We start from the raw sequence: 12960 nt of genomic DNA, 5'->3' as shown, positions 1-12960 counted from the left end.
CTAAACATTGTCCTTCCCCAGACTCGCGTGCAGCTGGGGGAGCCATGTGACAGAATTCTAGCCAAGGGGTGAAAGCTGGGCATCTCTGGGACAGCTTTGCTTTCTTGATCTTATCATTGCACCTATTACTTGCCTCTTCCTGCTTAGAAAGCAGACATCGTACCAGAAGTTCAGTAACCATCTGGAGACTATGCTGCAAAGGATGGTGGAAAAAAATACCAAAGAGTGTGGACCCTTAATGATATTATGCAGATGATGGTCCTGAGTGTGCAGTCCCAGGTTTCCTATTCAGCTTGTCACTGTTCATTGGGTTTTCTACGATTTGGAGCCAAATGCTCACCTGATACATCAATATCCAATGATGAGACTGAGAAGGGTGAGAACGACGCAGTGAAAAGAGAAGAACAAAGACTAAAGAGATAGAGCAAACAGGGTAACTCTTATTCACATAGATCATACAGTGGACCTAACAAACACAGCTTAATTCCTTCCCTCAGAAAAGACAGAAGTCCTAACTGAAAGAATAAATGCATCATTACATTCAATACAAAGATGCCCAATGCACAAATTGGCTGTCTAGAATTTAACTCTGTCCTTCTGTGCTTTGATTGCTGGTATGAAAGTGCATGCTTATACATTAAAGCTGGGCATTTTGCATCCTACAGAGAAGAGAATGGAACAGATTTAGAATCAATTTAGTATTTCTCTTGCAATCCATTTGGAGGAGTTCCCACTGAGAACTCATATGCCTCACCCGCTCTGCAGCCGTATTTAATAAGATCTGAGAGGGAAAATAAGCAGTAACACTGGGTAGCCTGTTCTGACTCTTGTATAGGCTATTTGGAAATTAAAGCACACTTATGGCAAGCTGGCAATATATAGGATATGGCCCATAGAAAGTGCTGGACTGATCAATACTTAAGAATGCACAGGCAACGGCAATAAATAAATAAAGGAAATGGGATGAGGATGAAAATCAGTGTTTGGGTGTGTATACTCTCAAAATAAGGACGAGTCCCTTTGCATGGCAGGGAATACGGTGCAGCACTAAACATTCCAATAGTTCATCAGGCAGTCCCAAGATGCTGGACTTGCATAAAGAAATGATTTCTTCACACTCATCATAACAGGTGATACTGGTTCAGAAACTGATGGATAAGCAAAATAACAGACTGAGAACAGGAGCAAGAAATGGGATAGACATGCGTGAATCCATACTTGCAGCTTTCACTATGTTCAAATTTAATTTTTCTTTTCCAACAAAGTAAGTGCAAATATCTTTAGTCTGATTCAGTAACATAGCAGCAAAACTTCAGGAGCCAATAAATAAGGACACTGACACACCAATACCCTTTCCTTATGGACTCAAAGCTTCACAGACATCAGCTTTGAACAGAAGGGCAAACATTTCTTGATTGAGCATTTGTGTTCCATGTCCTTGGACAAACCACATCATTTACACCCACCCACATGCCCCCATAGCAGTTAGTAAAGTCATTAACAAACACAATTTGAAACTCATAAGGGGTTAAAGCTATAAAATACCTACTCATTGATGTATATTTTTTTAACAAAAGTTTTCATCTTTCTCCCCTTCCTTCCAAACACAGCTTTTGGATCATTCATTAGAATAATAACACATCATTTGTTTACTTCTCTTAAAATGACACAGTTGTTGTATTTTTCTCATAATAATTGCCATCTTGTTTCTAATTAAACATGATGGATTCAGGGTCCTGGTTTGCCATCTGGGCCATATGTCTCAGAACATCCTTTTTTGTAATGATGCCAAGAAGTCTCCTGGAGAAGAAACAAAATAAAGAAAAGAGGTCAACCTTGCCATACTGACTCATGCCTGTCTCTAAACACCAGTGCCTTTTTCCCTTTTCACCTGGGCATACAGAGAGACAACATTGCCCAGCTTCACTTACAGCTGGATGCAGCCAACTGAATGAGCTCTGGCCAACAGCATAGGCATGAGAGATGCCCCTTCCAATTTGCCCATACATTTCCTCACACTCTCCTCATCTGCCAATCAGAGGCAGAGGAGCCAGTCAGTGAAGGACTCTGAGGTCACATGGGATTGACTTAGGCGCCACCAGATTCAAAGACCTGGGTCCTTGAATGACTATGTGTTTCGAGCCCACACCTGCTACAACCCACACCGGATGTGACCCAGGGGGCGGGGGCGGAAATAAACCTAACACAACAGGCCACTGAGATTGCAAACTTATTTATTCCAGCAGTAAACCTATGATGACTAACACACACTCCTAAATTTCAAGATTCTAAACAATAAAATAAAAGGATTTTATCAGAGCCATTTTCAAAACTAGCCCACACCACAGAAATTCCAAGTATAAGGCATTTTAAATAAAGCAATTGATTCTATTTTAAATCTATCTTACTGGAAGGGTAGAGTTTGACATTCATTTCTGACCATATACGTAAATTACCTCCTCTTCCAAAATTCCATTGCTTTCAACTTAAAAAAACAATACCACTTACCAGGGTCCCTTGTATAGGGCCACCTAGACGGTATATTGCACAACTCCAGGGAGCACTGTTCACAAACACTACAATGTAAATAGTGCCTCCCTGAATTACGCAGTACACACTTGGACATCCATTCACGACAGCCCTTGCTTTGCTCTTGATTTCATTAAATATTTAAATGACCCCCTTCTGGCACAAATCATGTCCTCTAGGTACAGTGAAGGTGACATACACAACTTCTTTGGAGAAAAGAAGTTCCACTGCCAAATGAGTTTGCAAAATGCTGCTCACCACATCTCCATCACATCCAAGAAAAAGGGAATGGAGAAGTAAACTATGGCAATCTGACACTGGGATACTGTACAGCCATTAAAATGACAGGCTCCTCTGTATCTGCATATGTAAAATGATGTTATCAAAAAAAAAAGCAGAAAACACAATTGTAACACAAAGCCATTTGTCTAATTAAAGCCACATCAGTCCAACTCATCTCTTACTAATAGAAAGTCAATATTCAAGGGGGAGTTCAAGTATTCAGAGCAGTATTCAAGTCAGTTACATCTGGTAAAGCGCACACTGGTCAGTGCAACTGTCAGGGCAGAATTCTGACTTCTTTGTCCCTGATTGCACTGGACCTTCAAAAAGTGATTGATTTCCTGTGTGAGTTCCCCCCTCTGTCACACTGAGTTATGTCCACGTTATCTCATAGGACAGCTCAGGAGAGAGGAAAACAGCATAAAGGAGCCTTTCAAAGCATGCTAAGCAAAAAGAATACTGGCAACACGGATGACAAAACACTGCAATAAAGCATCATGACTCGATTATGATAACCCAAAAATGAGGAAACATGTAGAAAGCAGAATAGCATTACAAAACCAACATTTTGCAGCCCCCAATGTAAGAATTAGTTCAGTCAATAATTATCAATGGGTTCCAAAACCGCTGGGTGAATGGTTGCTGGAAAACAGAAAACTCACATGGTTTCAAAGCAACCCTCCACAGATTACATACAAAGAGAAAAATGTCCCTTTACAAGTGAGGGTTCCGGCCATCACCACCTCGTCCAAGTGATGGAGCTTATCGCCAACAAAGTCGGAAAAGCTGACATTATGACATCATCTACTTTGAAATGTTGCCAAAAACTACTTAAACCAAATCAAACCATGAGGAAGCAATCAAACAAATTCAGAATGTGAGACTACTGGTCTGGACTCTTCAAAAAAAAAAAAAAATCTACGTCACAAATAACAAACAAAAAAGGCAGGGAACTATTTTAAATGAAAGACGAATGAGGCCGAACAACGAAATGAAATGTATGAACCTTGAAGGAATTCTGGACTGAAATTTGCTATGATTTAGATATTGGGAGATAAAATGAATTATTATTAATTTTGTGTAATTACGGCTTAGTGGTTATGTAAAAAGAGTGTCCTTACTCTTAAAAGACGTATACTTCCTTCATAATTGCCAAAACTGGGAAGCAACCGAGATGTCCTTTAGTAGGTAAATGGATAAACAAACATCCAGACAAGAGAATATTGTTCAGTGCTAAAAAGAAATGAGCCATCGAGCCAGGTAAAGATGTGGAGCAACCTTCAATACATGTTGTCAAGAGAAGCTAGTCTGAGAAGGCTGTGTGATTCCAATCCTCTGACATTCTAGAAAAGACAAACCTAGGGATACAGTAACAAGACCGGCAGTTGCCAGGGGCTGTGGGGAGGTGGGGGAAGGGGAGATGATCAGGCAGAGCACAGAGGGTGTTTGGGGCAGTGAAACTACTCTCTGTGATACTACAACGGTGGGTGCGTGTTGTTCTCCTTTGTGAACAGAACACGCAACGCTAAGAGTGAATCCTAATGTGAAGTACCGATCTTTTCATAACAATGTATTGCTACTGGTTCATCAATGGCAACAAATATAGTACACCAGTGAAGATGTTAACAAAAGGGAAACTGAAGGGACAAGAGAGGGAATATGGGGATTCTGTACTTTCTGTTCAATTTTTCTGTAAACCTAAAACTGCTCTAAAAAATCAAGTCTAGTAATTAAAGAAAACAAAACCTTCGGAGGGGAGGATTTGCCTGAAGGGAGAGGGGTAGTAAAGAAGGATAAAGTCAAGAATTGTTGTTCTTCATCCTAGCTGTTTAGAGCTACTTGACTTTAAACTTGTTCACATGGGACTTTAAACACATTTCTGAAATTTATCAAAATGCAGTCAAACTGATGACGCCCCGGAAAACCAGATGCTGTTTACTAAACCTGCCGAGCCGAGTCTGAGTCCTGGCTCAGTCCGCTTGGGCTGCCATAACAAAGCACCACAGACTGGGTGGTTTAAACAACAGAAATGTAGGTTCTCACAGTCCTGGAGGCTGGAAGGCCGAGATCAAGGAGCTGACGGGGTTGGTTGCTGCAGAGGCCTCTCTCCTTGGCTTGCAGACATCTGCCTTTTCACTGTGACCTCACATGGTCCTTTTCTCTGTTTGAGCCTCCCTGGTGTCTCTTTCTCTTCTTGTCAGGACACCAGTCCTATCAGATTAGGGCCTCACTCACGACCTCATTTAATCTTAATTATCCCCTCAAAGGTTCCCATCTCCAAATATAGTCACATTGGAGGACAGGGCTTCAGTGTAAGAATTTGAGGTGTGGGGGGTGACATCATTCAGTGCATAACAGCCCTCAACTCTAATATAAAAATGGAATAGTGAGAAGGCTAGCAGAATGCCTGTGACACGCCACTAGGACAGCGTGATCGCAACAGAAACAGAAAGGGGAGCAGGTGTGAACAGTTGGGTTCGTCAAGGTGTGTTGGGACAGGGAGGGAAGGGGTTCCGCTGCTGGCAATTGCTGGCTAATGGATAATCCCTCAACTCAAAATGCTCTTTTGTTCTCTTTGAAATTCGTTTTCTACTTCAAAGCCTGGCTCAGGACATGCGCCTCTGGAGCACCTGGGTAAAACCACTTAGATTAGATTAGATTAGATTAGATGCCTGTCCCTTAGTAGATGCCGAGCTCCTTGGCTTTATTTTTCAAACGCTTTTTGAGCCTTCTCTGGGTCTCAGTCAAATAGATGCTCAGTAAGACGATCAAACCAATGTTGCTTCTAAAAATATGACTTGTTAGTGTTTGCAAAGTGCCAAGAACTCCACTATACCCAGCCCCCAACACACACATACACACGCTACTCTTCCCATATCTATAAAGCCTGGTTTTTATTTCCTTATCTTTACCCTGGAGACAGCATCAAAGATCAGGCTTTTGCCTAAAGCAGCCCTGACAAGCCCCCCTTCAAGCTCTGCAACTACAATGTCTGAAAGTCAAGCTGGTTACAACGGTTTGGCGGAAATACGAATTCAGGAGCTGCCTTGGGTGCAGGCATCAGCTGTGCCCTGGCCCGCAACAATAGTTACCGCAGAACAACCCTGCACATCCACCTGGAAGGAGGCGATATGAAATCCAGCGGGGTTCATTAGTGCTGTGAAACACCCCATTTGATTTAAATCAAGAGTTTGCACTTCCAGCCCTTTAGGTACTAGTTCAAGTGAGTTCGGTGACTGATAAATGGCCAATCTGTAACTGTGACCATAATTCGGATTAAAGTATCTGAGCTCCTCTGAGGCCACCGAGCAGATCTTGGGAAAAGCTGACACCATCTCCCCAGCTCGCTTGTCCTTTCTATATCCCATATATGAAAAACCCCACCGGATTCATTCCTTGCCACTGTAGGCTTCCTAGACTCCGACATTCTGGGGACAAAGGCTTCTTTGGTTCCTGGTCTGGTTTCACAACTACCTTGCACCCCAGGCCCCGAGAAATCCTGCGGATGATGCAGGTCAACAGGATGAGCTGGGCTCTCGGCTACAAGCAAGGAAGGCACACAGCGACAGAATAATCAAAAACGCGCGCTGGCTTAAGACATGCCTGCCCTGGCTGAAAGCCCGGGGAGATGAAAGGCCTTGCACACAAGGACCCCTTGCCAGCACTAACTTATCAGCATCTGTGTTTGTTTAAAATATGTAGAGCGAGAGCGAAAGAGAGAGAGAGAGAGAGAGCAAGAGAGAGCGATTTTGTTTTCTCATGGAACATTCGGAGCCAATTTCAGCACCCAAATCTTCACAGGAAAACCTCATGGGGCTCCGTGAGGTGCGAGCGGGCATTAGGAGCCGAATTTCCTGCCAGAGCTGGAAATTCCAATGATAACTGACATTTGGATGATTATTTTCAAGGAAAAGAGAAACTGGTATCCACTTGAGACGACATGGGTGATCACAGTAGTATTTATGCCAAGCGCTGGCAATCCCAGTACAGTACATAAATGGGCTTCAGTGTTTTGCCAAGTGGGGTCCCCCGACCGACAGCAGCCCCTTGGGGCTTGTTAGAAATATACGTTCTCCACCACCACCCAGACCCGGGCCGGGGCCCAGCACTCTGGAGTCTACCTGGAGGGTTAATCCTCAGGGATTCTGGTGCATGCTCAAGTTTGCAAACCAGAGTTCCTTTAAAAAGTCACAGCAAATATAATCTCTAGCCTCAATCATCCGTTTATTTGTTCCTTATTTATTGCCCTTCCCAAGGGCAAGACACCCCCAGCTGCTGTGAGAGCTAGGAGGACACCTGTCCTGTTGGAGTTCTCTGGGTCAATGTGCAAATCCAACTGCTGGCAGAGCCCGGGGCCGCTGTTAGCAGGACACTGGGAAGAAGGCATCGCTTGGCTGTTCTCTGGCACCCAGTTCAGGGTCTCTCAATTGCAATAGGAGTGACATTCTGGGCCCGATGATTCTTAGTTGCAATGGGGGCTGTGCTGTGCATTGTAGGCTGTTGAGCAGCATCCCCGACCTCTACCCACTAGAAACCAGCAGCGTTCCCTCCCCCCAGTCGCGGCAACCAAACTCTCAGGGCGGGGGGTGGGTGGCGGCAAAGTCAGCCAGCTTGAGAGGTGCTGGATTAAACTGGGCTGTGCTGGCTCTGAAAATGTAAACTCCGTCAGGGAGTGAAGCCTCTGGAGTCTATAAAGGCCTAAACTATACTTAGGGGACCGATGTCTCCACAACCCACGCCCCACATCTCCTACCCCCAGCCCATAAAGGAATGCACTGGGCAGACAACCAGAGGGTCCAGGCTGCCCTGACAGAGCCAAGCTCTTCCTCCTACCAAGCTTCCAAGGCCATGGAATTTGGGGTAGCCTCTGAGCTCAAGAATGGCCCTCAGGGCACTTCACCGCTCCTGCCATCACGACCCTTTGATCTTTGCAGCGCCGCTTGCCTGGTTTGCATAATCACAAAGCAAAAAGAATATTGCTGCTGCAGAGACATTACCATGGGGCCACCGAGTCTCTCAGCTCTGCAATGCGTTTGTGTTGAAAACATGGACTTGTTTTGAACAGACTGCTAAAGTAGGGAACAAGCTGAGCACAATACAAACTTCATATTTGCTTCTGGTGGTTCCATCCATGAGGAACTCCAGGTGAGCGCAGAAAACTGCACCCGGCTGAGCCCTGGGGTGGCCCTCACAACGCTCAGACGCACAGGCCAACCTCGGGGCTCTCTCAAGGTGAAGTGACATATTTATTGTCATACTGATATATTTCTTAATCATTTAACATGTCTAAAATGGTACCACCATTTTTATTACCTTGCCCTCTCTCTTTTTTTAATGTGGCATTGATGACGTTTTTGAGTACTGTGCTCCTAACTCTATTTTTTCTCACAAGCCCTGTGGTTCTCATTGCTCATTTTTGCATATGATCAGCACCCTGACTGTGAGGAATGTGTATGTCACATTACAGCAGAGCAGGCTGTACCTTCTCCCTGAGCCAGGTGTCACCTGGGTGGTAGAAAAGCAGCTCCAAACCCTCTCCTTCGCCTCCTCCCTTTTTGGCTCAACCTGCAGCCTCAGGCCAGACAGCGGCCCCAGCTAGAAACTTCTCCTCCCTTCCCGGCTACACTAGCCCCTGGGGCTAAGTTCCCACAGCTCCCGGTCATTTTCTTCTCAATGCACCTGCCACAACTTACCCGTCCTCTACTAAGCGCTGACCCTTGAGTGCCCTAAGAACTGACGCTACGTCGCACTCATCTTGTTCTCCCAAGTCTGGCCACAGCACACACCGCATCAACACCGGTCCAGCCACTCACCCACTGCGCGTCACCAGGCACTGCCGGAGCCCCAGTTTCCGGAAGATGTCCACCACCGTCTCCATGGGCGTGTGGTCCGTGACTGTGAAAGGGCTGAGGTTCAGGACACGGCGCAGCTTCAGGGGTTGGGGGCTGTTGGCTGGCAGCTCGGGGGGCTCCTCTGTGAAGTACATGATGGAATTGCTCACGATGCCCTCCTGCCTCTGTCTGGCGTTCTCTAGAACGGGCAAGCAGGAGGATGAGCCACACCAAAATCCCCCGCTTAGCAACCGCCGCAACCCCGGACCTGCAGGAACACACATCCTCCCTCCTCCCGCATCCCAGAATCGCACAGAAAAGGGGTTCAGAGGGCAAATGCCACATCCTTAAGGAGGGACTTCAGCTGAACATCTGTAAAATCAGCCACTGCTGGGCTAGGGTCCCCCTGCGGGGATCCAACCGTTCACTGCCAAAGTCTTAAAACATGGGTCTGAGTAGGATAGCTCCTTTGGGGGAACGCATTGCTTCCCCTGGACTCCAGGGCACCCAGAAGGCCCAGAGCCCCCAACCCTTGCCTTCCTAACGCTTCTTCACCTCATATCATGGGCTGAAGTTTGACGTGACAAGAAACCTCATTTAGCTGCTCAGTGACCTTAATACATTTTTTTTTTTTTTACAAAGTAACTTCCAGTTGACCCAAATGACATTTTGAGTCCTGAAAGGAACAGGAAATTAATAGGGCCATCCCAGGCTCACAGCCCAGAAATGCAGCTCAATCCCAAATACGACCCTTGGGACCAAAGAAATACCCCTAGAAAAGCCGCATCTCCCTCCCCTTGGATATGCTCTCTTAAAAATGGGCCATTTTGAGGACTTTTCAAAGAAATATAGTAAAAACTGTTATGGTAACAATCAGCCTATTTCTATCTACAGGCAAGGCCATGTGAAAGAGAGCTGAGGAAAAGTGGGGTAACAGGAACTCATTAGAATACAGCTTTATGCAGCACTAGAAACCCAGGCTATTTTAAGTCACACATGAAACAAATCCATCGGTCTCAAGATATTTCTCCAAGGCAATTTTCCTTCTGTTGGAATTTTAATCTTTCTTTTGGTTCATGGGAAAAGGTTAGGAAAAATGTACGGTGAGGCTCGCCTTAAAATGAATCCTGGTTTCTATAACATAGCTCTTGCTTTCTCAAAGACTACAATTCACCTATATTGTTCGAACTGCCTGCTCTGAGGCCATTAACTGCAGTAGAGTACTCTAAAGGAGAACTGGCAGCATTCGGGCTCAGGCGGAGCTGGAAAAAGGGTCTCTGTTTAAAAGAGAAACCGGGGGGCCCGCTGGGCAAATGCCTGCACATTTTTTGGATCAGGTTAAATCTAGTTACATCAAATGGGATATGAGTCAACCACAAACGCCAGATGACATTGAGGCACAATATGTTTTCAAATGGAGATGCTACATGACACACACCACACGCAAACCTCTCTCCAAAATCGAGATGGTTCTGTCCTGAGCAGTCAGGTGGGCGGCAAGATTCAACACATATTTATTGGCTCATTTTATTTTTCTGAAAGATGTTATTTATTTATTTTTAGACAGAAGGGAAAAGAGGGAGAAAGAGAGGGAGAGAAACATCCTTGTGTGGTTGCCGCTCACATGCCCCCTACTGGGGACCTGGCCTGCAACCCAGGCATGTGCCCTGACTGGGAATCGAACCGGCAACCCTTTGGTTCACAGGTCGGTGCTCAATCCACTGAGCCACACCAGCCAGGGCTATTGGCTCATTTTCATATAGCAATCGATTCTTCAAAAGTCCCACATAATGGGAACCCCATCTCTTTCAATAATCAGGTAGAACATTAGAAATGGATCAAGTCACACACCTCAATCAAGAACTGATCCCATGAGTTTGCTGAACCCCTTTCAAAATCAAATGCAACTTGGTACAGTGTCAGTCCACTTGTTCAAACAAATAAGCTTCCATTTCCTTGGCAATCCACTGATTGTGTTAGAAGCCCTGATTCTAACAGCAGCTAGTTCAGTGACTTCTTGCTCACCAGTGCATTCCCAGTGCCTGGATGATGCTTAGTATACAGCAGACACCAAATACATACTTGCCAAATGCATGCATGAACCAATCAATCAACAAGTGAATAAGGAATGAGTAAGCCTACTAACTGTTGGTGGACTTGGCTTTGCCTGCCATGTAAACAGGGTCTATTGCACGTAGGAGGCATTAGGAATGAAAGTCCATGAGCTAGTCACTGCCGGACAAAGAATGAAAGGCAGCAGGTGGAGCCAGAGCCGGAGGTCTGAGGAGCTGTGCTCCTTGCTACTCCAAGAGTGGCAGCTGCTGCTCTCTCCAGGCGAGCTCTGCGAGGCTACTTTGGAACTCCATTAGAAAGATTTCTGTTAAAGCTTCGGATTGCGGGGGTGGAGGTGCTATGCACAGGCCAAAAGCTGGTGAACAGAAGAACCAGCAAGAAAGCTCTGTGCATCTCTCCACTAGGGTAAACCATCTGCTCTCAGTTTGGACCAGAAATTGTCATCAGTCACCCAAATGTCTGCAATAAACTCTAACATGTAAGTTCACAGAGGGTCACCCCTGAACTTTAGCTCCTAGGACTGTGAGGGCACATGGTGGATACGCAAGAAATGCTTCCTGAGTGAAAGGACTCACTGACTCCTCTCCCAGGGGAAGATCCAGTGCTGCAACAGAAGAAACTCTCACACCCCAAACACTCGTGGGAGCCCGCGTTAGAAAATAACCCCCCCACAAAAAACACCCAATGTTTACATGTGTAAAAGACAAGAAGAAAATGCACCGAATATTAGCCATGGCCTTCTATGGCATTGAGAATGTGGAGGCCTTTTTCTGTTTGCTCTTTAGCTTCTGATTTCCCCAATATTCTCTCAGTATGTATTACTTTCACTTTAAAAAATGTAGTAAACTTCATTTCTAATTGTTTTAAAGATCAAGTAGTTAAACTCTTTTTAATAAGGGGGTTTATTGTACATCCTACCAGAACTAGTATTGATGTCCACAGCCTCTGAAAAATGATGTACAGTTTAGGAGTACCTGCTAAGGTCATTCGACTTGACCTTCCACTTTCTAGCAGTAGTACAACCATAATGCCAGGTGCACAGAGGGTCATTAGGAAAGTGTTGATAAAGTGAATTTCACAAACTATGATAGGCCAAGAAATTTTAAAAGACTAGAAATAATCACATATTCAGTAAGCTATAACAATGGTTTTAGAGTAATGGTTCTTGATTGGGCGCAATTCTGCCTACCTCAGGGGACATTTAGTAATATGTGGAGACACTTTTGGTTGTCGTAACTGGAGGACGGGCTTCCTACTGGCATCTACTGGGTAGAAAGCAGGGATGTTCTGTTGCTCAACACCGTACAGTGCGCAGGACAGCCCCTCTCAATAAAGGATGACCCAACCCCAAATGTCACCAGTTGCAAGGTTGAGAAACTGTACTTTAGGGTAATTACATTTTTAGGGTAGTAATACTCTATCATCTTCCTCATTTAAAACTGTTTCCACAAGAACAGATGTAATTAACAAGAAAGCTTAACATGGAAAATAGGAAACAAGTACCATGGTGGTCAGTACAAAAATGATATGATAACGAAATAAAAACTATTTAGAAGAGAAAGCAGACTCTTTTATGACATTATGGTTTCCTTAGGCATGAAGAAGCCCCTCCGTATATACATTTTAGTCCCCAGCAGAAAGGAGCAAATAACACCACTGTTCTCCCAGCAAAAAAAAAAAAACCTCTTTACTCCTCAACAGCCTGTCCAACAGATCTGACACTTATCTTATTCAGTCCTGGACGTAGATCCCTTTCCGCAAGTAAGCATCTTCCACATGCTGGAGAGTCATCATTAAATCATCCACCAGACAAAAAACATCAGAGTTCCCTTAACTCTTGCCCATAACTCTAACTTTCCATCCCTTTAATCATCTTTGTGGCTTCCCACTGAGTCCTCTCTCCACCAGTCCTCGCTTAATTGCGGAACTCAAGACTTGGAAGAGCCTGAGCCCCACTGAGCACGGAAAGAGCCTCACACTTGCAGATGGCACCAAGGGGGAACGTCCCATTTATTAGGAATTGGAACGGGGTCACGTATGGCCCCGTGTGCTAGTGCGTGATGGCTAGTGAAGAGGGCCCCGCTTCCGAGATGGTGCCAGTGAACTGCTCTCTATCAAAGACGACGGCCGTGGTTTGGCATTCCAGAGAGGGACTGAGGATACCACGTTTTCAGCATCACATGAGCAGCTGCTACAATTTCTAACATGAGCTGTAAGGAAAATCCTTATTGGCCTTATTTACCAT

General features: G+C 45.1%; 1 protein-coding gene across 3 annotated transcripts in view; it reads right to left on the bottom strand.

Annotated features, from left to right (window-relative positions):
• Positions 1-1218: 1218 nt before the first annotated feature.
• CLCN4 (chloride voltage-gated channel 4) overlaps positions 1219-12960 on the bottom strand; it is a 50399-nt gene continuing 38657 nt past the window's right edge. For all 3 annotated transcript variants that reach the window (XM_054581044.1, XM_054581045.1, XM_054581046.1), the window contains 2 exons: positions 8625-8841; positions 1219-1800 (listed from right to left, as the gene is read on the bottom strand). In XM_054581044.1, the coding sequence (XP_054437019.1) occupies positions 1710-1800; positions 8625-8841 (308 nt within the window). In that variant the 3' untranslated portion in view covers positions 1219-1709. The remainder of the gene's footprint in view (positions 1801-8624; positions 8842-12960) is intronic.

Source organism: Pteronotus mesoamericanus, unplaced genomic scaffold (assembly GCF_021234165.1).
Source record: "Pteronotus mesoamericanus isolate MK-2021 breed Mesoamerican mustached bat unplaced genomic scaffold, CSHL_Meso_final contig_65, whole genome shotgun sequence".
Lineage (NCBI taxonomy): Eukaryota > Metazoa > Chordata > Mammalia > Chiroptera > Mormoopidae > Pteronotus > Pteronotus mesoamericanus.
The sequence above is the reverse complement of the archived record's forward strand: the minus strand, read 5'-3'. Positions and strand labels throughout refer to the sequence as shown.